We start from the raw sequence: 23,190 nt of genomic DNA on the forward strand, positions 1-23,190 counted from the left end.
GACGTGCAGAAGAGCTCTGTTATGGTCAAAAGACGTTGCGCGGTGGGGGTAGGGGGGGTAGGGGAGGAGTATCTCCTGCCCTTGCCACACTAGCTTGGCGATCTGAGCTGTCACCTAACCTCTGCGGGCCTCAGTGGCATCTGCAACTGTAAATGGGGATAATGCCGTTATCAGTTCTGAGACTATAGCAGGCCTAGCACAACGCCTGGCACGTGTAAGAACTCAGAATTATTTGTAAATTAGTAAATTTATGAAATTATTAAGAATAAATCAATAACTAGTAATTTTAAAATAAGTTGTTCTTTTCTATCATTGCCTGAAATGTATTTTCCCTCTAATATCTCTCAGCTGAAATTAAAATGTGAAAGGTGTTTGAAAATTCAGATTCTTACAGCCATGGGTAGAGAGGCTTTCACTGAACAAAACCCTACAGGCCACTCCTGGCCCATCTGCTTTTACCTGGAAATCTATCTAGACCTGGATGAGAAAACTATGAAAAATTCAGAAAGCGCTCTGGTTTTACTCCCTTCCCCTCCCTCCCTCAGCTAACAATGTTTGTTTGTTTACATTTTTAATAAAATTTTTAAGGCAGCATTCATGACACATGAAAATTATATGAAATTCATGTTTCAGTGTTCATAAATAAGTTCATAAACTGTGGTTTATTGAACCACACTTTACGTATTGTCTACCGCTTTTGTGCTGCAACAGCAGAATTGAGTAGTTTTTACCTTACAGCCTTCAAAGCCTGAAATATTCATTACCCAGCCTTTTACGAAAAAGGTTTGCCAAGCCCTGGTCTAGAGAGCCAGAGAGGCCCCTAACAGGGGTCTCAAACTCTCCTGCTGCTTCCACTTCCTGATAGCCCAGCTGCTTGGATCTTTGTTTTCTACCTACCCACAACCTGCTGGGTAGGTAGCCGGCAGGCTGAAGACTGAAATGTCCTATGTGCTTCTAAAGACAAGCAGTTTCAACATCCAGGTGTGCTAGCTATTACACTATAAACTGGGCCTCTCATTACCTACATCTTTGTCACTAATCCAAATTATCTGATCAGTCAATAAAGTAGCTAAGTTCTCTACCTTGGACTATTATATATAATTATGTATAAATGCATAATTATTAAATTCCTCAATGAAAAGAGAAAAATTATTAAAACACTTATTTAATCACCGAGAACACACATCCACATTAGGAATTTATATTTTAGGATACTTATCTCATACAAAATTTAACACAAAATTATAGACTTTGATAATAAGCAATATGCACATTACTATTCTTTCTCCTTTACTAATTTTTCTATCCTCGGAATCAAAGATGTGACTGCAAGTCGTAGGGCAGGGCCAGAAACCAACAGATTTCTTTGTTTTGACTCAGTCAAAGCTGAAAATGTAGCATCACATAAATAAATAGTTGAAAAAGGCAATAAAAATTTCAGTGCCTTTTCATGGAGTTCTGGGTAACTTGCCTTTGCATTTATCCAAAACTGAGTTACAGACATTGATTTAAATACTGATTGTAATCCTAAATCTGACGATAACTGTGCTAGTTTTTCTTCTTCGAAGTCCGTGAGATTACTATTTTGGTGATTCATAAAAGGATTAATTATCCACAAATTTCCTGAACACAAGTCTTCTTCTGGTGGGTAACAGTCATTGAGCATTTGAGAAAGTCCTTCCAGGTGCTCAAAAATAATGCTTGCAATACTGCTCATATTTAAGCCTGATGAGTTTGAGAATTCAGAAAATGAAGGGAACATGTCATAATCATTCTCTTGCATGCGCTTCAACCACATTTTTAACTTTTTCTTAAGTATATCGACTTTATTATACATATTGAAGAGAGTAGTCATAGATCCTTGGAGACTTAAATTTAGTTCATTTATAAGTGAAAAAATATCTGATAAGTAGGCCAGCTTTGCAACCCATTCCTCATCAAAAAAATACTTGGCCAAATCTGAATGGTTTTGATTTAAAAGTATTTCAATTTCATGTCGTAATTCAAATAATCTTGTTAAAATTCTCCCTCTTGATATCCAACGTACTTCAGCATGAAGTGGTAAATTCACGTGCTCAGACCCCATCTCTTCACACAAAATTGTTAACATTCGTGAATTCAACGCATTGCTCTTTATAAAACTTAAAATTTGCGCTGACTGCAAAAGAATTTCATGTAAGCACGGAGACAACTTTTCTGCTGCTAAATGTTCACGGTGAATAAAACAATGTGTAAATGCCACTGTATTCATGGCAACTTCTTGAATTTTTGCCCTTAAACCAGAACACCTACCAGTCATGCTTGCAGCCCCATCTGTACAGAGACCAACACAATGCTTCCAGTTCAGAGATTTACTATCAATATATTTATTTATTAGTTCAAATATTTCAAAACCAGTCATTTGAGAAGGGATTTCAATGCAACATAATAATTCTTCTTTTATATCACTACAACCATAATCAATGAAACGAATATAGCACAAAAGAAGGGTGGTATCTGAGATTTCTAATGACTCATCTATCTGAAGGGCAAACCACTTTGACTCTCTGACTTTCTGAATCAGCTGATCTTCAATGTCTGCAGATAGTTCATCAATCCTGTGTCCAATTGTACTATTAGAAAGAGGAATGGTTTTCATTTTGTCTCCAGCACTGGAACCCAAAACTTCTGAACACATTTCTACTAAATACGGTTTAATTACTTCTTCAGCAATGGAAAATGGCTTTTTGCTGGCAGCAATTTGGAAAGCAATTAAATAAGAAGCTTTCACAAGTGACTTTTCAACTAGTAAACACTTTTTTAAAGCACTGTTTTGACATTCCATTTCAAGAGATTTTTGTTCAAAAAAATCTACTGGTTTGTTTTCTAATTCTGAATGCTTTGTCTTCAAATGATGAGAAAGATTTGCTGGCTTCATGTTTTCACTGGATAAAATTTCTCCACAGATGACACACTGTGGCCTTGGTGAACTTTCTTTTGATCCCGGACAGATAATAAAACCAACTTTTAAATATTCCACATCATAAGTCTGGAAAAAACCTATTCTTTTTTTCTTTGCAGGTGGAGAATCAAGTTCCGCATCATTTTTCTCGTTAGGCATAGATAAATCTGAATGAAATATTTGAATCACTGTTATTTTCAAGAACAAATAAGCAATGTTCTTTATGTTTTTCCCCCACGTGTTTAAAATTTATATTTTGTTACTATTTATATTTGTCAAAAGCATACACTAATTAAGGTTTAAACACAAACCATAATACTTCCATGATGCCATTAAAAACTGAATTTCTCGGGACTTCCCTAGTGCTCCAGTGGGTAAGACTCCACACTCCCAATGCAGGGGGCCAGAGTTCAATCCCTGGTCAGGGAACTAGATCCCGCATGCATGCCACAACTAAGAGTCCACATGAGGCAACTAAGAAGGCTGCAGGCAACAACTAAAAGTCCACGTGCCGCAACTAAGAAGCCCACATGCCACAACTATGAGCCCACATGCCGCAACTAAAAGATCCCGCATACTGCAACGAAGACTAAGACCCGGTGCAGCCTAAATAAATAAATAAATATTTTTAAAAAACAAAAAAACAAAAAACTGAATTTCTCTTTGCCCAAAGCTTGGTCATTGACTGTAGTAAAACTGTAGGCAGTGGTATGTGTCCTAGCAGAGCCATGTATTCAGTAGATTAGTGGAATTAGGGCTGATGTCCACAGAACACACCAAGTTAAGAGTAAACTATTTTAGGGACTTCCCTGGTGGCTCAGTGGTTAAGAATCCGCCTGCCAATGCAGGGGACATGGGTTTAAGCCCTGGTCCGGGAGGATCCCACATGCTGCGGAGCAACTAAACCCGTGCGCCACAACTACTGAGCCTGCGCTCTAGAGCCCCCAAGCCACAACTACTAAGCCTGCGTGCCACAACTACTTAAGCCTGCGCGCCTAGAGCCCGTGCTCCACAACAAGAGAAGCCACCGCAATGAGAAGTCCACGCACCACAATGAAGACTAGCCCGCACTCAGCGCAACTAGAGAAAGCCTGTGTGCGGCAACAAAGACCCAACGCAGCCAAAAATTAATTAATTAATTAACACCAAAAAAAAAGAAATACTATTTTACTTTTTAAAAGATGGGGAAAAAAACTGAGAGGAGAAAAAAATTTGGCAAAAAGTTAACATTTGGTGAATCTAGATGAAGGGTATATTCATTATGTATATTCATCTAAGGGTGTTCATTGTGCTGTATTTTCAATCTTTCTGAATTTTGAATTTTTCCAAATTAAAGTTGAGGTGAAGGGGGTTAATTATTAGTTTTAATACCCAGTGTCAGTGAAGGTGTAGAGAAATGGATGCTCTCAAACATTGCTGATTGGAGCATAAATTCATATAACTTTTCAGGAGGTCAATTTTGCAACATATATCAAAATCTAAGCCTTAAAATTCTATGAGAGCTTTTGAATCAGTAATTCTACTACTTAGGATTTATCCTAAGGACATAATTAGACAAGTAGAGAAATACCATTTACACAGCTTAACTCAATACTGTTTATAATATTAAAAAACTAGAAGCAATCTAATGTCAACCTTAGGAGGATGGATATACATTATATATATCCATACGTTATATACATTGGAATCTATGCAACCATTAAGAATCTCAACGTATATTTAAATTTATGTTGATGTGGAATGATGTTTTCGTGCAATGTCAAGTGAAAAAGTAGTTTACAACAGTATACAGAAAACATCCTAATACTTAATCTAGAAATTCAAAAATGTATAAGCACACACATACCCACATATATAGCTGTCCACAGATCCCTTACTACCTTCCACATGTGAATGTGTATTTAATATAAATTCATGTAAACAAAGAGTGTATCATTTTAACAGGAATATAAAACAATCACATTTACTGAGGAAGGAAAACAGAATTCTCCTTGACTCCTACCAAAAGAAAGGCATCCTACATAAAAACTCACGGTTAGCTGTTGACAGAGTAAGCTTTTACTTTCATTGTTTGGCTGCACCGCACAGCACATGTGGGATCTCAGTTCCCCAACCAGGGAACGAACCCGCACCCCCTGTACTAGAAGTGCAGAGTCTTAACCACTGGACCGCCAGGGAAGTCCCCAGACTAAGCTTTTAAATATATTCTGTGAAGTAAAAGTATTAAAAACAAAAATCAAAAAATGTTTTGGGCAGAGTAGGCTATAAAAGTAACTGAAAACATAAGGGTAGTGGGATTAAAAGCAGTTAACATGGATTGGGGCAAGAGTGTACAATATTTTCAAGTATGAATTCAAATAATTTTCCTAATCACCAACACCTCAGCCATACAGTTATACTCTTAGTAAGTCAATTCAGTGTTTAAAAAAAGAACCAAGGTTAAATCACTAATACTTTTAACTAAATTCGTATCTTAGTAATTATAATAGCCTGTCTATACATTTGAAAAGCAGTGCACATATACAGAAGATGCCTGTCCACTCTACACATAATGCTTTGCGTGCATATGGATTCAATTTAGTAGTTATTAGTGTTAATGACAATAAATACAAAAGGAATAAATTAGATGTTCAAAGTATGTAATCCAAGAATTGTTTTCACATTTAAGAAATTGTCAATGACTTTCTTTTCCTTTCTTAAAAAATCAAAAACAAGCACACAAAACAGAAAACAAACTTACTACATGTGGAAAGCACAACAACACATACCTGTCTGACATTCCTTGTGTTGTGTATGTGGTTTGCAAGAGGTGGCCTTGGTCTGTGTGACGGGTTTGCACAATAATGCTTTGTTCTTTAAAAGCTTCAAAGACTGGGAAGACAGAAGTTTCATGGCATCTGTCTGTGTACTTCCCTAGTTAAAAAAATCCAGAAACCAGAGAGATTTTTTTTAGTACCTTCTCACTGACTACAATTGCTATCAGTTGAAAGGTGACATATATCAAGAGAAATATAATTCTCTAAAAGAGTGGTACAAGAAAGTTGCTTTGGAAAATATAGACTAATTCCTAATTCTTCAATCAGTATCAGTGCCATTTACTGTTTTAAAAAAATACTCTGCCGATAATAAGTACAATCAAAACAAAGAAAACAATCTGCTGATTAGGACAACTGGCTATTCAGAAAACTTAGATCCAACTTCAGACCATATGCAAAAAAATATTCCATATCGATTAAAGACCTCAACATGAAAAAAATAAAACTTTAAAATCAATGGAGAATTTTCAAATAACCAGAACTCAGAGGAAGTATTCTTAAATAAAACACAAAAGAGTTAAAAATAAAGTAGAAAAGGTTGATACAACTGATTACCTTGAAGTTTTAAACTTTTGCAAACAAAGGTCTTTAAGGTTGAAGGATAAACAACAGAGTGGGAGAGTGTATTTAAAACATGTTCTTTCATTCAGTAAACATTTACTGAACGTTTACTACAAGCCAGGCACTGTCCTTAGACCTGGGCATACAGCAGAAAACAAGACAAAGTCCTGCTCTTATGGGCCTTACCTTCTAGAGGGAGACACAGAATATGAACAAGTAAAACAAATACATAATGTATAATTCCAGGTAGTAATAACTGCTATGAAAGAAACAGAGCAGGATAAGGGAATGGAGAGTGACAGCGTGGAGAGGTAATTCTGGAGTAAACATCTGAGCAAAGACCTAATGAAACTTCAAAGCTTCTGCACAGCAAAGGAAGCCATAAACAAGACCAAAAGACAACCCTCAGAATGGGAGAAAATATTTGCAAATGAAGCAACTGACAAAGGATTAATCTCCAATATTTATAAGCAGCTCATGCAGCTCAATAACAAAAAAAACAAACAACCCACTCCAAAAATCCAGAAGACCTAAATAGACATTTCTCCACAGAAGATATACAGACTGCCAACAAACACATGAAAGAATGCTCAACATCATTAATCATTAGAGAAATGCAAATCAAAACTTCAATGAGATATCATCTCACACCAGTCAGGTGGCCATCATCAAAAAATCTAGAAACAATAAATGCTGGAGAGGGTGTGGAGAAAAGGGAACACTCTTGCGCTGCTGGTGGGAATGTGAATTGGTACAGCCACTATGGAGAACAGTATGGAGGTTCCTTAAAAAACTACAAATAGAACTACCACATGACCCAGCAATCCCACTACTGGGCATATACCCTGAGAACACCATAATTCAAAAAGAGACATGTACCAAAATGTTCATTGCAGCTTTATTTACAATAGCCAGGAGATGGAAACAACCTAAGTGCCCATCATTGGATGAATGGATAAAGAAGATGTGGCACATATATACAATGGAATATTACTCAGCCATAAAAAGAAATGAAATTGAGCTATTTGTAATGAGGTGGATGGACCTGGAGTCTGTCATACAGAGTGAAGTAAGTCAGAAAGAGAAAGACAAATACCGTATGCTAATACATATATATGGAATTTAAGAAAAAAAATGTCATGAAGAACCTAGGGGTAAGACAGGAATAAAGACACAGACCTACTAGAGAATGGACTTGAGGATATGGGGAGGGGGAAGGGTAAGCTGTGACAAAGTGAGAGAGTGACATGGACAATATATACACTACCAAACGTAAAATAGATAGCTAGTGGGAAGCAGCCGCATAGCACAGGGAGATCAGCTCGGTGCTTTGTGACCACCTAGAGGGGTGGGAGAGGGAGGGAGGGAGGGAGACACAAGAGGGAAGGGATATGGGAACATATGTATATGTATAACTGATTCACTTTGTTATAAAGCAGAAACTAACACACCATTGTAAAGCAATTATACTCCAATAAAGATGTAAAAAAAAAAAAAAAACATTTGAGCAAAGACCTTATGAATATTCAAAAGAGCATGCCATGCAATGCCTGAGGTCAGAGGACTCCAGGCAGAGGGACTGAGATGCAAAAGACCTGAAGTGGGAAAGAGCGTGACATGCTTTAGGAACATCAACAAGAATAAGGCTGAAATAAAGTTAAGCCAGGGCTAAAATGATACGTTTGGAAAGGTCGGCAGAAGCCAACTTGTATAGGACCTGGAAGGTCTTAGTAAAAAAAACAACAACAGAAAATTAGGATTGTACTTTAAGCGTGATGGGAAACCACCAAACGGTACACAGGAGCCTCCCTCATCTGCAGTTTTGCTTTCCTTCGTTTCAGTTACCCATGGTCAACTGCAGTCTGAAAATATTAAATGGAAAACTCCAGAAATAAACAATTCATAAGTTTTAAGTTGTACACCGTTCTGAGTAGCACTATGGAATCTCTTGCTGTCCCATTCTGTCCTGCCCAGGAAGTTAACCATCCCTTTGTCCAGCGTATCTTGCCCATTAGTCATTTAGTAGCCATCCTGGTTGTCAGCTTGATTGCCGTTGTATCACAGTGCTTCTAGTCAAGTAACCCTTATTTTATTTCATAATGGCCCCGAAGTGCAAGAGCAGTGATGCTGGCAATTCAGATATGCCGAAGAAAAGCCCTAAAGTGTGTCCTTCAAGTGCAAAGGGAAAAGCTTAACACTTCGTCACAACGCCTACGTTTTTCACCTCACTTCATCACCTCATATCACCACGACAAAGGTGAATACAGTACAGTAAGGTATTTTGAGACAGAGATCACATTCGTATAATTTTTATTATAGTATACTGTTATAATTGCTCTATTTTGTTATTGTTATTAATCTCTTACTCTGCCTAATTTATAAATTAAACTTTATCATAGATATGTATGTATAGGAAAAACATAGTGTATATATAGGGTTCAGTACTGCCCATGCTTTCAGGCATCCACTGGGGGTCTTGGAACGTATCCCCCACGGATAAGGGAGGACTACTGTCATTTAAATTTACTTTTTAAATAGGTGATAGATGCAGTAACTTTGAATGATGTAACAATTCAAAAGGTATAAAAGTGTATACATGAGAAGTAAGTTTTCCACACCTGTCTGCCATCTATCCAGACTCAGTCTTGAACACAGCATTCCCAGTTTCGTATACATCCTTCTAGAGATGGGCTATGTAATTAAATAAGTTGCTTCTGACTACACATGGTAGCATATTATTAGCAAGGCTCAGCACCTTGCTTTGCCACTTAGCGAACTATCTTGGAGGTATTTTCATAAAACTTTATACAAAGCTGCCTGGTAACAGCGTTATACACTGAATGTACTATATGTAATTTGAAGAGTCCCTGCTGCTAAACATTTAAATGTTACAAATCTTTTGCTATTATAAACAATGCTACAATAAATATCCTTACATACAAATTGATTCTGCATGTGCTGGTATATCTATAGACCAAGGTCTTTCTTTTTTCCTGCAAAAGCTTTATTGTTTCCATTGGGTCCATGGCTTGGGAGAGGGCTCCAGCGTGGTTAAAAAGCTGCCTAGTGGCTGCAGGAAGAGGATCAGACAGAAGTCCTGACACCGGGGGATAACAGAGAGGCCCCTCAAAGGCAGCTGGGCTGGAGGCTCCTACCCTTCTTGAGTTGAGGGTGGCCCCCTCAAAGATATACTCGCCCAGCCCAGCCTAACACCAGCCGGTCTGTCAGGTGGTGGCCCATCTTCTTTATGAGTTTCACCTCCTCATCTATGAAGTGATGTTCCAGGGCGTCACAGAGATGGGGGTCTGCACAGGGAGAACCAGGGCATGAAGATCCAAAAGGGCCTGGTTCAGGCTCTTCTCCACAACCATGGTGGCTTCCATGGCATCCAGGGTTTTACCCCACTCATCTTGGGACAGTTTCTGCACACCCTGGAAGAGGATACAGCCACTGCGCTGGTTTTGCATCTTCAGGAGACTCGGAAGAAGTGGCCCACACTCTCCAGAGCCACATGACCATGGTGGAAATGGACGCTCAGAGAGTGGTACGTGTAGGAGGCCAGCAGAGGCAGGCTGACCAGGTGATTGACGGAGGCCTCCACCTTGGTGGAATAATTCTGACCAGTCTGGGAGTTCTTGGTTGACTGGCAGGACGATGAATGTGCAAAATAAACCTGAAGGATAAATTCTTAAAATTGGAGTTCCTGGGTAAAATGGTATTTACGTTTTAAATTTTAATAGGTTTTACTAAATTGCCCTCTGTAGCAGTTTTACCAGCTGCTATTGGCAATATGTAAAAATGCCTTAACAGTGTTATTCATCATTTTTATCTTTGCCATCTGATAAAACTGTAGTTCTAAATGGCAGTCTCTAATCTTGAAGTTGAATTATGTTTGCATGTGTTTAAGAACTATTATTTCCTAGTCTGTAAACTGATGGATCATACTGTTGCCCATGTTCCTAATGGGTGTTGGGTCTTCTTACTGACTCACAGAAACTCTCTACATATGGAAAAAAATAGCCTTTTATGGCATAAATTGCAACCTTGTTTTTTTCATGTGTCTTTGGCTTTGAAATGTAGTTGAATTTTCCTTACAAATCTTTTATGGCTTTTGGGTTCTGTGACATATTTAGAAAGACTTTCCCCACTTCTGCACTAAAATTCTTTCCTATACTTTTTCCTAGTACTTTCATTATTTTTTAAAACTTAAAACTTTTCTCCATCTAGACATCATTGGTTTAACTTAGGAGGTAGAAATCCAACTGTATTTTCTTCCATATGTCTACTCAGTTGTCACAACACTATTTACTGAATAATCTAGATCTCTCCTACTGATCTGAACTGCCACCTTGATTGTTTCTAAATCGTATATATATATATATATATATATATATATATATATATATATATATATATATATATATATATTTTAGGTCTATTTCTAGACTTCTTTTCTATTGAGTTGTCTATCCATGGCTTCTTGTTGTTTCAACTATGTAGCCTTATAAAATTTGTTGTATAACTGACTCACTTTGCTGTACACCTGAAACTAACACAACCTTATAAATCAACTATACACCAATAAAAATTTTTTAAATGTATTTTTAATTTGTAGTTATCCTATAATTTTGAGAACTAGCTCTTCCCCTTCTCTATTCTTCTTTTTTTCAGAATTTCATTGAAGGTTTTTGAAGCACTGGAGTGACAATCTGATTTGTGTTTTAAGATGATCATTCTGGCAATAGTGTGGAGAAAAAACTGCAAAGGGCAAAAATGGAAGGAGGAAGACAAGTAGGAGGTCACTGCAATAATGCAGAAGAAAGATGATGGTGGCTCAGACTAAGAAGACAGCAACAGGAGTGATAAGAAGGAACACTGGAGAGAAAGTGTGGGGGTAATAAAACAGTTCTGCTTTATTTGAGATGGCTATTCACAATCTAAGAGTAAATGTCAAGCAAGCAGTTGGATGGATACGTGAATCTAGAGCTCAGAGGTCAAGGCAAGAGAAATAAATCTGGTAATCAGCCACCATCTAGGTGGTTTAAAACCACAGGACTATAATGAGTCCCCTACAAAGAAATGTAGATTGACAAAAGGAACAAATGATTGACCTAGAAGTTGAAGAAGGTATTTCAAGGAATGAAGGAGAGATCAACTGTATCAAATGTTACTGAAAGGATGAGTAGAATAAGAACTGAAAATTGACCACTGGATTTGGCAAAATAAACACTGATGGAGATCTTGACAAGAACAGTTTCAGTGGAGTGTTGCAGACAAAAGCCTGACTAGAGTGAGCTGAGGGAAGATAACAGATAAGGAAATGGTGGCAGCAAGTAGAGGCCACACTTAGAGGAGTTTTTCCAAAATGGAGAGCAGAGAAATGGGACAGTAGCTGAAAGGTCATGGTGTTAAAGAAGGATTTTTTTCAGGTAGGAAAGATTACTGCATGTTTTTGTGTTGGTAAAAATGATAAGTAGAAAGGAAGGCAAATCCAGAATATATAAAGAAACCCAGGACTTCCCTGGTGCAGTGGTTAAGAATCTGCCTGCCAATGCAGGGGACACAGGTTCAAGCCCTGGTCCGGGAAGATCCCACACGCCGCAGAGCAACTAAGCCCGTGCACCACAACTACTGAGCCCACAAGCCAGAATTACTGAGCCCGTGTGCCACAACTACTGAAGCCCACGTGCCTAGAGCCTGTGCTATGCAGTAAGAGAAGCCACCACAATGAGAAGCCCGCACACCACAACAAAGAGTAGCCCTTGCTCGCCACAACTAGAGAAAGCCTGTGTGCAGCAATGAAAACCCAATGCAGCAAAAACTAAATAAATAAAAATAAATTTATATTAAGAAAAAAGAAATCCATAAGAAAAAGACAAACACAAATATGGGGAAAAATTAAAAACAGGAAATTCAAAGAAAATTCAAATGTTCAAAAACAGAAATATAAGCAAACACACTACTAATCAGTGACATGTAAAATAAAACAAGATATTACTAAACAGACTGACAAAAAAAAAGTTTAAATCTGACAACATAAAATAACAATAAGGCTGTGGGAAATGAGTACAAAAATAAACTGCTGGTGGGAATGAAAACTGGAACAGCCACTTTATGGAGCAATTTGAAAACTAAAAATGCAAATGCACTTTGTCACCAAAATTCCATAATTCCATGTCTACACTAGACAAACACCTGCACACATGCACAAGGAGACATAGAATGTCCACTGTAGCAGATATTTTTGATAGTGAAGCAACCTAATGTTTATCAATAGGCAATAGATAAATATGGTACCTATATACAATATTATACAGCAGCGACAGGAATATAACGAATCTATTAAATATCACATGGATATTTTTTAAAATAACATTATTTTCCATGGATGTGTATATATGAATGTGAAAGATTAAAAACGGTCTGAAAGGACACACACCAAACTCAGAATGGTAGCTGCACCTAGGGTTGTGAAAAAGGACTGAAGGTAGTGATTCATTTTTTAAAAAGGAGAAAAAAGGGAGGGTAGAAGAAAAAAAAAAAACAAACTGTGAGCTAATAAGCCAAATCTATCAATGGTTAATTCTGGATGGAGGGAATACAGTAGAACAGGGAGTTGGCAAAATATGGTTCATAGGCCCACCACCTGTGTTTGTAAATAAAGTTTTACTGTTCCAGTGTTTTACTCACTCATGTATTGTCTATGGCTACTTCTGCACTACAATGGAAGAGGTGAGGGGTTGTAACAGAGACTGTATGCCCTGCAAAGTCTAAATATTTACTCTCTAGACCTTTATAGAAAAAGTTTGCTGACATTTGCAGTATATTCTCTTCTTTGCACTTCCCTGTATCTCACCTTTCCCCCAAATTTAAGACCACTTAAATAACCTGAAGGAGATTCAGACCAAAGTCCCAGAGAAACAAAGAAAAGATTCTAAAACTGTCAGTTTTTTTTTAAATCATAAAAATACTACATTATTTATTATTATACTTTTTATAGACTAAACTGAAAATATTAATCAGAACTATTCTGTAACATAGTTTAAATGATTGGTGAATTACAGAAATACTCCATATAGGGAAAACATATATAGGGCAGTCACATTTAATATGAGGGATATGTTCCTGAAAATCCTGAGTAATTCAAAACCAACATAATTCAAGACTAATTGTCTCATACATATAAAGTAGAGGAGGGATGCATTATCAGAGTTATAAGCCTATAACCAATATAGAATATTTTTATAATGCATATTAATAATACTTATTAATATAAGGTACATTAACAATGATTCATTATACAATTAGGCAGTTAATAACAAAATTATTAATTCTACAACACGGTGATCTATTAATAATGTAATTTTAAGATATAATTTAATGTACAATACATAGCATACATATAGATACAAAATTAACTTAATGATAGTTCATTAACTAATGTGGTATACTGCCTGAAAATAATTAAGTAGAGTTATCACCATCTTCCAACAACACTAATAATGGGAGAGTTAAGAGATATCGAACTAAGTAGGATAAACTATCTCTCCACATTATGGTGAAGGCTGGTCTGATTCCCTGGAAGACTTTTGCTAAAGAATGAATCTAATGAATCTAACGTGGTTTGGGTTTTTTTCTCACTTTTTCTTTTTTCACTGAGGATTTCTTGATATGCAGACACACTGTCCGTCTTTCGCCTTGCCACCATGGAACTGCAATCCACATTTGGATCATCTTCAAATATAGCAACTGGTTGCTGAAATATGATCAAAAGTCTATGCCAGTCACTTCACTGCTAGTTGATATGTTAAAGGCCCAGGCTAATTGCTGGGGCCCTCCAGCTACCTTTGTTTTTCTAATTCTAGCAAGTCTTCCTTTATTAATCCCTGGGCAACAACCCAAGCAAAATTTCAACATTCCTTTCAACAACCTTGCACAAATTTACCTTCTTTACCATTTTCATAGCTTTTTTTTTTTTTAATTCATTCATTTATTTTGGCCGTGTTGGGTCCTCGTTGCTGCACGCAGTCTTTCTCTAGTTGTGGCGAGCGGGGGCTACTTTGTTGCGGTGCGCAGGCTTCTCATTGCAGTGGCTACTCTTGTTGCAGAGCATGGGCTCTAGGCGAGAGGGCTTCAGTAGTTGTGGCTCATGGGCTCTAGAGCACAGGCTCAGTAGTTGTGGCTCACAGGCTTAGTTGCTCCGCGGCATGTGGGATCTTCCCAGACCAGGGATTGAACAAATGTCCCCTGAACTGGCAGGCGGATTCTTAACCACTGCACCACCAGGGAAGTCCCTTATAGCTTCTTTATTAGCAGATGTTATGGTGTCATCCAAGTTAAAGCCTCTTTAAATTCTGGTAAAGCTGAAATGTTTTGATAGCTTCAGTGTTAGCAGATATAGCTGACCTGCTCATTTTTATATTCTTAAAACCTTGGTGGGCTTTAAAACTGGAAAGCCAGCCATGATTTGCAGTAAACCTTTTTGTCTCAGTGTCGCCTCCTTTCAAATCATCAAAAATACTTCATGCCTTAGCACAAATGATAGCTTGGCCTTAGGGACGCATTATGGCAGCACTGATCTTGCAGCTGTGTTGCCAGGATTTCTTCCATTTATTCCACTATCCTTGCCTAGTTACAAGATAATTTTGTGAACTAAAGAATATACCTGCTTTAATACTGCTTTGGGGTTTTTTGAGCATTATCTCTAACACTCTGCAGGGTGCACTCTCCTAAATTAACAGCATGAGATATCTTAGCAATGGTCTGGCCTTCTTCACAAAGTTTTATCACATCTAACTTCTGCTCCAAATTTAGAATTTGGGGCACACTTTTTAGTATAGCATCACCACTTAATGAACCTGAATGACACTGTTATATGATATCAATATTTAAAAAAAGATTTGAATTGTATCAAGAGCAAATGTTAAGAGAGCAACACAACAGTCACTGAAAACATTAACTCAAGATCTGACACATTAGGTTTGTGTGATACTGATAAAGGATGACAGGAATTTTGTTTTCCTGTTAAAGTGATGCTGACATAGGACAACAATGAGATAGTCTGCAATTCTTTCAGCCTGCCAGATTTGAAATTATATACTTCTTTAAATTTTTTTTTTAATCTTGGGAAGTTTCACAATAAAGTAGGATTTTAAATATATTTTTATTTTGCACTATTTTCAGCCTCACATTATTCAAAGATGCATAAAACAACAATATACTGAACTTTTTCAAGAGACCTTCTAGTCTAAAAGAAAAATACTTGAATGTAGTAAAAGAGAAAAATAAGCAACCAGGCGGAATTAACAAGTATTTAAAGAAACTAAGGAACCAGAACACAAACAATAAAATCAGGAATGCATTCTTATTAATGACCTAACTTTAAGATTCAAACACAAAAATCAGTGCATAATATATTACTCTACTTTTTAAAAAGACTAAGCAGCAAATAGACATGAACTCAGACATACATTAGAAGGCTATATCCAAAATGAAACTAAACCCAAGGGGCATTAATCAGGAAAATAATTAATAAAACTTACATCTTCAATGATCTTTGCTGCCTCTTTCGTAGTAACTGCACCTGTTATAAATTAAAACATACATTATCCCTAGAATAACATTATCCCTAGAATATACAGAAGTAAACACTGAAACCAAGAGGTTACTTTCCTCTTGCTAAGGTGGCCTAGAGCCTAGTCCAGAATTTCTCAAAAAACAGTACAAGGAAACTTGGCATCAATACTACCTGGGGTGCTTGGTAAAGGGAGGGATTCCTGGGCCTAATCCCATCTTACTGTATTAGAATCTCCGAAGGTAAAGGCAGCGATATTAAAATCAATTGGGAGATTGGGACTGACATATATACACTAATATGTATAAAATGGATAACTAATAAGAACCTGCTGTATAAAAAAATAAATAAAATAAAATTCAAAAATTCAAAAAACAATAAATAAATAAATAAAATCAATTGGGTTCTTAAAAGAATAAACTATACATGCCACTTCCTTCCCTATACATGCCACCCTGCTTGCTACCCACTTCCCTCAGAGACAGAGGGGCATGTTTCCTCATATAAACATATATGTAAACATTACCAATAAAAGCTATTTACCCTAGACAACGCTCACCTCTACAGTCTACCCAAATGCCTTTACATCAAGTCATACCTTTTAAAACAACATTCTCTGTGAGCTGGGCAGGAGATATTTTTGCCAATGACACCACATTGGTTATAACTGGTATTGTATTTGTCCTTGCAGAAGGGAGCTCCACTGAAGCAGTTTGAGCCTTAGAAATATTTACTGATTAAAACAGACAAAAAGGTAAGACCTAGTATAAACAAAAGGATCACACACACACATTTAAAAAAACCCTGTTTAACAGCTAAGTTTCAAGGTACAATACAAATATCTAACTCTGTATAATGTTGGGTTGGGTGATTCTGTTCAGATTAGTGTTCATTAGGACTTAAAGGGTACCTGATTCTCTAAAATTATAAACTTCAAATGATACTTAATAGGTGAAAATACAGGAATCAGCTTCAGGACTAACCGGACTTTTCCATTAGTGAATATTAAAATTCCTACACCTAAGCTTGATTCAAATAAAAATTTAACAGGCTAATTTTTATAAGTAAGTTGGTGATGTAGCTGTCCATCCACATAAAAACAGTGACTTTGTTAACCCACATTATAGAATGAAAATTCTACCACTACCCTGACTGGTTTTACAGAATGAATGATAACACAAAAGATTAGTGCAAGGCATATGTGATTAAGGTAATGATTAATAAGATTGCAAAGGCAGACAAAGGTCAGACTTTAACGTCAAAGCACATGAATTCTGTCAATTCAGCAGCATGCCAGGCTTTGAAGAGAGAACATCAGATGTTTTTAGTCTAACTCAGAGAAGTGCTACTTCAGAGAGCTACTTTCAGAACATGCCACATATCTATTCATCTGGATATTTTGACCACATTAGCTGTCCTACTTGCAAAATTATTTTATTCTTAGACAGGAAAAACTTCGCTACCTGTGAAGAACTGGTCTACTTTATTTTTTCTGATATAATTAATGTGTTGTTCTTTTTTCCTTGGCCACAAGCAAGCTCTGAATCAGATGTGACACCAGTCACAGCAACAATACTAACATACTTATATCCTCTTCCTTTGTTTGCCCTGATGTTCTGTTTTTATTTCTGGTTTATTAACTGAATAGCATGTATCCCTTAGTGTAAGTTATTTATGTACAGATAAATTCAATCAAAAGCAATCAAATCTAATTTTCCTACAAAATTAGTGCTTATATATTTATTGATTCCTTGGTGTGTTTGATTTTGATAGCAAAAGGCATCAGGATTAATTTTCCCTCAAGAGCAATCTTTAAGAATTCTTACAGGAAAATTTAAGAAAATTCAGGTTATTTGACTCCAGTGAAATTTGTTTTATTATATTATTTACAACTGCGTGTGCTGATAGTAACTTAACACTGACATAAAGACCCCCGTAGCCAAGTTTAACTTTACCCTTATTTTGTGACAGAAGGTCATTCATAATTTGCTGACGATGACAAAACTCCACGACACAAAATAGGTTACAGAAATGTTTGATGTTTCCTCGCCATTTTATGGACTCACTTAGCTTACCCTGTCGTTTACAACCATCACACTTGGCCATCTGAGAAAGAAATGTAAAACAGGATAAGCTTAAAACTGTAAAATAATGAAAATATAACACTAATCATAAAATCAGAGGAACTATGAAAACAGGATACATGAGTCAGTTGAGATCACAAAATGTAAGGTTCCTACCTTAAGACGCTGTACTTAAAAATATATACACTATTTGTTTTGTATAGATGCCCTCAATTGAGAGGATATAAAAGTTATCTCCTGTTTTCAAAATTACTGATGAAGGAATCTAAAGATAGGGTTTTTTTTTTAACGTTCAGAGGTAGCCTACTGCAGTATGAAGAATATGGGCTTTGGAGTCATAAAGACTTTGACTCATTCAACAAATATCTAACTAGATATCCTTCGTCTTGAGCACTGAGATAGGTCTTGGTCATATAATTATGAAAAAGACCCCCAAAGAAAGTTATATGTTAGGTAGGTAGACAAGTAAACAGGTGATTTTACTGGAATGTTACAGGTGCTGTCCATCACCTACCAGCTTCTTCAGGGGCACATGACTTAACCTCCCTGGACCTTACTCTTTTTCCTTATTTATAAACAGGCAATACTATATCTACGACTTAGGATTGTAGTGAGGAGTAGATAAAATAACACTTATGAAGCACTGGACATGTATTAGTGGTTCAATTAATTGTAGCTTTCATTCTTAGCCTTTCAAAAAAAAATTTTTTTAAAGCAGGCAGGTGAGGGGTAAGTAGGTCAGAGTCATTTGACCTATGAAGTGAGAACAAGGTCTGACTTCAAATTTCTCAGAGTAACCTTCTGAATGAGAGAACAACTTAAGGCAACATAACTATGTAAAGTTCTAACTAAAAAAAACCCAAAGTTATAAATAAGGTCCGTGTGCCTTATAAGAAAGCAAAAATTAAAGGAACGTATCTTCAAACAACAACAAAGTCTCCCGAAATTCTATACTCTTTACCCCAAAGATTTCATGTTTATATTCAATTGAATTTTGCTTTAGGAGCCCATAATTTATTTACCCAATTCTAAGTACCCAATTTTTCTTCACATAACCTGAATATATTTCAAATAGAAAATAATTTGTACGAACTTCAGAAAGCCAAAGAGATGTATTACATTTACCTGATAAAACAGAACAGTAAATTTGGTCATGCAGTCTTCACAACAAAACTCTTCTAACTTGCCCTCCAATCGATTTTCTACCAAATTAGGGGATGTCTGTGAACAATAACTGCACATCTTACAGTAGTTTCCCCATCGTTCTCCAAAGTCACGGGCAGAGAGGAACTTGCAAACTGAGAACCAGAGGGATAAAAGCAAGAAACATCAAGTTTATATAAGCTTGAAGACAGTAAAGTGAGTTTCTACAGTCTTAGATAGCAACTTTAAGCTAATTTCTAAATACTTGACACAATTATTTGCCTCTAGGTTAAAAGACAGTCTTATCTATATTCACAAAACAAACATATCACTTTTGAAACATATACTCTTAATATTAGGTCGTCTATATTCAGAAACATCAGAGGTATTGGGTTGGCCAAAAAGTGTCTTCAGTTTTTAAGTAAAAATAAAAGACACATTTTCCATTTTCACCAAGAACTTTATTGAACAACATATTCACCCTTTTGTTCCATTACCTTCTGCCATTTTTCAGGCAACTTCACAATTCCATCTTCACAAAACTTTTTTATCTTTTTGAGCAAAGAACTGTTCAGGTGCCTTTTACCATCTTCCAGGGAATTGAAATTTTTCCCATTAAAAGAATTTTGTAAAGACCAAAATAAAAGGAAATCCGAAGGTGCAATGTCTGGTGAATACAGCGGATGAATCAAAACTTCCCAGCCAAGTTGTAACAGTTTTTGCCTGGTCATCAAAGAAACATGCGGTCTTGCGTTATCCTGATGGAAGGTTATGCGTTTTCTGTTGACTAATTCTAGACACTTTTCATCAAGTGCTGCTTTCAGCTGGTCTAACTGGAAGCAGTACTTGTTGGAATTAATCGTTTGGTTTTCCAGAAGGAGCTCATAATAGAGGGCTCCCTTCCAATGTCACCATATACACAACATCACCTTCTTTGGATGAAGACTGGTCTTTGGTGTGGCTGGTGGTGGTTCGTTTTGCTTGTCCCACAGTCTCTTCCATTCCACATTACTGTACAGTATCCACTTTTCATCGCCCGTCACAATTTGTTTTAAAAATGGAACACTGGGACTTCCCTAGTGGCACAGTGGTTAAGAATCTGCCTGCCAAAGCAGGGGACACAGGTTCGAGCCCTGGTCCGGGAAGATCCCACATATCGCGGAGCAACTAAGCCCATGCATCACAACTACTGAACCTGCTCTCTAGAGCCCGTGAGCCACAACTACTGAAGCCCAAGTGCCTAGAGCCCGTGCTCCGCAGCAAAGACAAGCCAGGGCAATGAGAAGCTTACGTACTACAACGAAGAGTAGCCCCTGCTCACCACAACTAGAGAAACCCGCGCACAGCAACAAAGACCCAACGCAGACAAAAATAAGTAAGTAAATAAATAAATTTATTTCCCAAAAAAAGAGAAAAAAGCCAAGTTCAAAAAAACAAACAAAAAAAGGAACGTCTTCCTTACGTTTAAGTAGAGAATTGCATGCGGAAATACAGTCAAGAAGGTTTTTTTCGCTTAACTTATGTGGAATCCAAACATCAAAGCGATTAACGTAAGCAACCTGGTGCAAATGATTTTCAATGCTTGATTTGGATATTTTGAGTATGTCAGCTATCTCCCGCGTGGTATAACGTTGATTGTTCTCAATGTCTCAATCTGATCACTATCAACTTCAACTGGTCTACCCAACCGTGGAGCATCGTCCAGAGAGAAATCTCCAGCACGAAACTTCGCAAACCACTTTTGACACGTTCGATCAGTCACAGCACCTTCTCCATACATTGCGCATATCTTCTTTTTGTGTTTCAGTTGCATTTTTACCTTCCTTGAAATAATAAAGCATAATATGCCAAAAGTGCTATTTTTCTTCCATCTTCAATATTAAAATGGTTACATAAAAATTCACCAATTTTTAAAATTTTTGCCCGTGTCGGATCTTAGTTGTGGCACACAGAATCTTCGTCGAGGCATGCAAGATCTTCTCGTTGCAGCACACAGGCTTCTCTCCAGTTGTGGCATGCAGGTTTTCTCTTCTCTAGTTGTGGCACGCAGGCTCCAGGGCACGTGGGCTCTGTAGTTTGCGGCACACAGCCTCTCTAGTTGAGGTGCGCAAGCTCAGTAGTTGTGGCGCATGGGCTTAGCTGCCCTGCGGCATGTGGAACCTTAGTTCCCTGATCAGGAATCAAACCCGTGCCCCCTGCATTGAAAGGCGGATTCTTTACTACTAGACTACCAGGGAAGTCCCCCAAAATTCACCCATTTTGATAAGTCTTTTTTTAAATGCACGCTGATATGACAGCTGTCACATACAATCTAACAAAATTGTTTCCAATGAAGTTAAAGACAACTAAGTGCTACTAAAGCCATCATACAGAAAAAACCGAACCAACCTTTTGGCCAACCCAATATAAAAGTTTCTTAAGCCAAGAAGCAGTAATTGCCTAAGTACCCTCTTTATGAATGGGTGCAAAAACAAAAAGATCTCTGAAGTCATAGCTAAACTTATGAAGAGATTTTCTATATACTAATACCATTGACCTAATTATATTTTGAAAACTTTTCTTTATTCAGATTATTATAACATTTAAAAGGACAGACTTTAAAGTGAATTAAGTATAAACTCAATAAAAAAGCTTCAAATTATACTTCATAAAAGAAATTACTTGAAAATTAATTGTGGATTAACAGCTCAACTCATCATGAATTACTTCATAACAACCATATGCTCTATGGCCAAAACTGAGTTTTCTTTACCTTCACTACAGAATGGTTTATCAACCCCTGAGAATCGTACAGTCTCCTTTATAATTTTCTGCAGTTTACAGTAGTCACACATTGCCATAACTTTATTTCTCTTTTTGTATTCATCAGAGCAAATCTTGCCACAAAACAGAAACATTTTACCCTGCAGAGGAAGAACAGTCATTAATATCTAATTAAATTAAACAGTTGCTTTATTGTTAAGAAATCCTTTTCTTTCTCATTTCAAAGCAAACCAAGGGACTGTCAAAGATGAAAAGACAAAATGCTTCTATTAGATAAACTCATATTCAATCCCTTCCACGATCTCTCTTTACCTTGTAGAAAAGAAGCTCTGGTTTTGTGGCAAACAGATGGTTACAGTGCTGACACTTGAGTTTAACAACTGTATGGGTTAAAGCAACTTGCTGGGACTGAGCAGAAGGAGGCTGGAGACTGGCTGCGGCAGAGCCACTGACGGAGCTGGGGGAAACGGCAGAGGTGTTACCTCTTCCTGCTGACACTGCTGACCCAGAAGGTGGACTTACAACCACTTGGCCCTGAGACAAGGGCACTGCTGAAGAGTTTGTTCCTTTTGGCTTGTTAAATACATTCTGAATGAATACAAATAAGGCAAAGATTTTATCAACATAAGGTAACTTGATCAATTTCATTTTGTCATTTTAATAAATTAATTCCCCCCAAACGTTTCTTGAAAATTTTATTGAGTAGTTATCAGAAAGGGTTGAAATGGCATACTTCCAGAATAGGACTGAGAAATGCAACATTAAAAGATTGAGGACTAAAATTCAGGCTTTCCAGACAAAGATCTCTAGTACATGACTAATTAATAAATTAGAGCAGGCCTCTCCTTTCCCCCAAGATGCCTCTTCACCTGCACTCCCATTACCAACCAGCCTCTCATGGCTATTAAGAGCACAGTGGCCACCAGTAGTCTCTTTCTCCCTGGTGCCAGGGATACTACATCAGGCATCTTCCCACCCAGGAGGATGGGGAACTCTACCCTTTCCCTGTGTATCAGAGAGGAGAGAATGGGACAAGTAAGTGGAAGCTTCCAATTCCACACCAGGAGTCATTATGTATCTGGCCCAGGATGAAAGGAAGGGACACATGAGCACATCACCATGCCACCTATCCAAACCATAGCCTAGCTTCCATTCTTTTGAAAGGGAGAGAGCCAAGGGAGAAAGTGGGAGAGAAAGGTAGTTTAGGTGAACACTCTGAATAAAGAAGGACTGAGGGTCAAATCTTGGGCTCAGACATTTTGCAGAAATGACCTCTTGGATCACAGCTGAATAGAATTTTTTCCTTTC

General features: G+C 37.2%; 1 protein-coding gene across 6 annotated transcripts in view; it reads right to left on the reverse strand.

Annotated features, from left to right (window-relative positions):
* Positions 1–1,147: 1,147 nt before the first annotated feature.
* The window catches only part of ZMYM6 (zinc finger MYM-type containing 6), a 52,669-nt gene continuing 30,626 nt past the window's right edge, over positions 1,148–23,190 (reverse strand). For 3 of the 6 annotated variants that reach the window (XM_082615850.1, XM_082615851.1, XM_082615852.1), the window contains exons 9-16: positions 22,195–22,470; positions 21,872–22,022; positions 19,102–19,274; positions 17,848–17,998; positions 16,491–16,625; positions 15,861–15,901; positions 5,710–5,854; positions 1,149–3,108 (exon numbers count right to left, since the gene is read on the reverse strand). In XM_082615850.1, the coding sequence (XP_082471976.1) occupies positions 1,277–3,108; positions 5,710–5,854; positions 15,861–15,901; positions 16,491–16,625; positions 17,848–17,998; positions 19,102–19,274; positions 21,872–22,022; positions 22,195–22,470 (2,904 nt within the window). In that variant the 3' untranslated portion in view covers positions 1,149–1,276. Of the gene's footprint in view, positions 3,109–5,709; positions 5,855–13,631; positions 14,682–14,701; positions 14,947–15,860; positions 15,902–16,490; positions 16,626–17,847; positions 17,999–19,101; positions 19,275–21,871; positions 22,023–22,194; positions 22,471–23,190 lie in introns of those variants that run through there. The other 3 variants (XM_082615853.1, XM_082615854.1, XM_082615855.1) reach the window with 3 other exon arrangements.

Source organism: Mesoplodon mirus (genome assembly GCF_964341445.2).
Source record: "Mesoplodon mirus genome assembly, chromosome: 3".
In the NCBI taxonomy this organism is placed as follows: Eukaryota; Metazoa; Chordata; class Mammalia; order Artiodactyla; family Ziphiidae; genus Mesoplodon; species Mesoplodon mirus.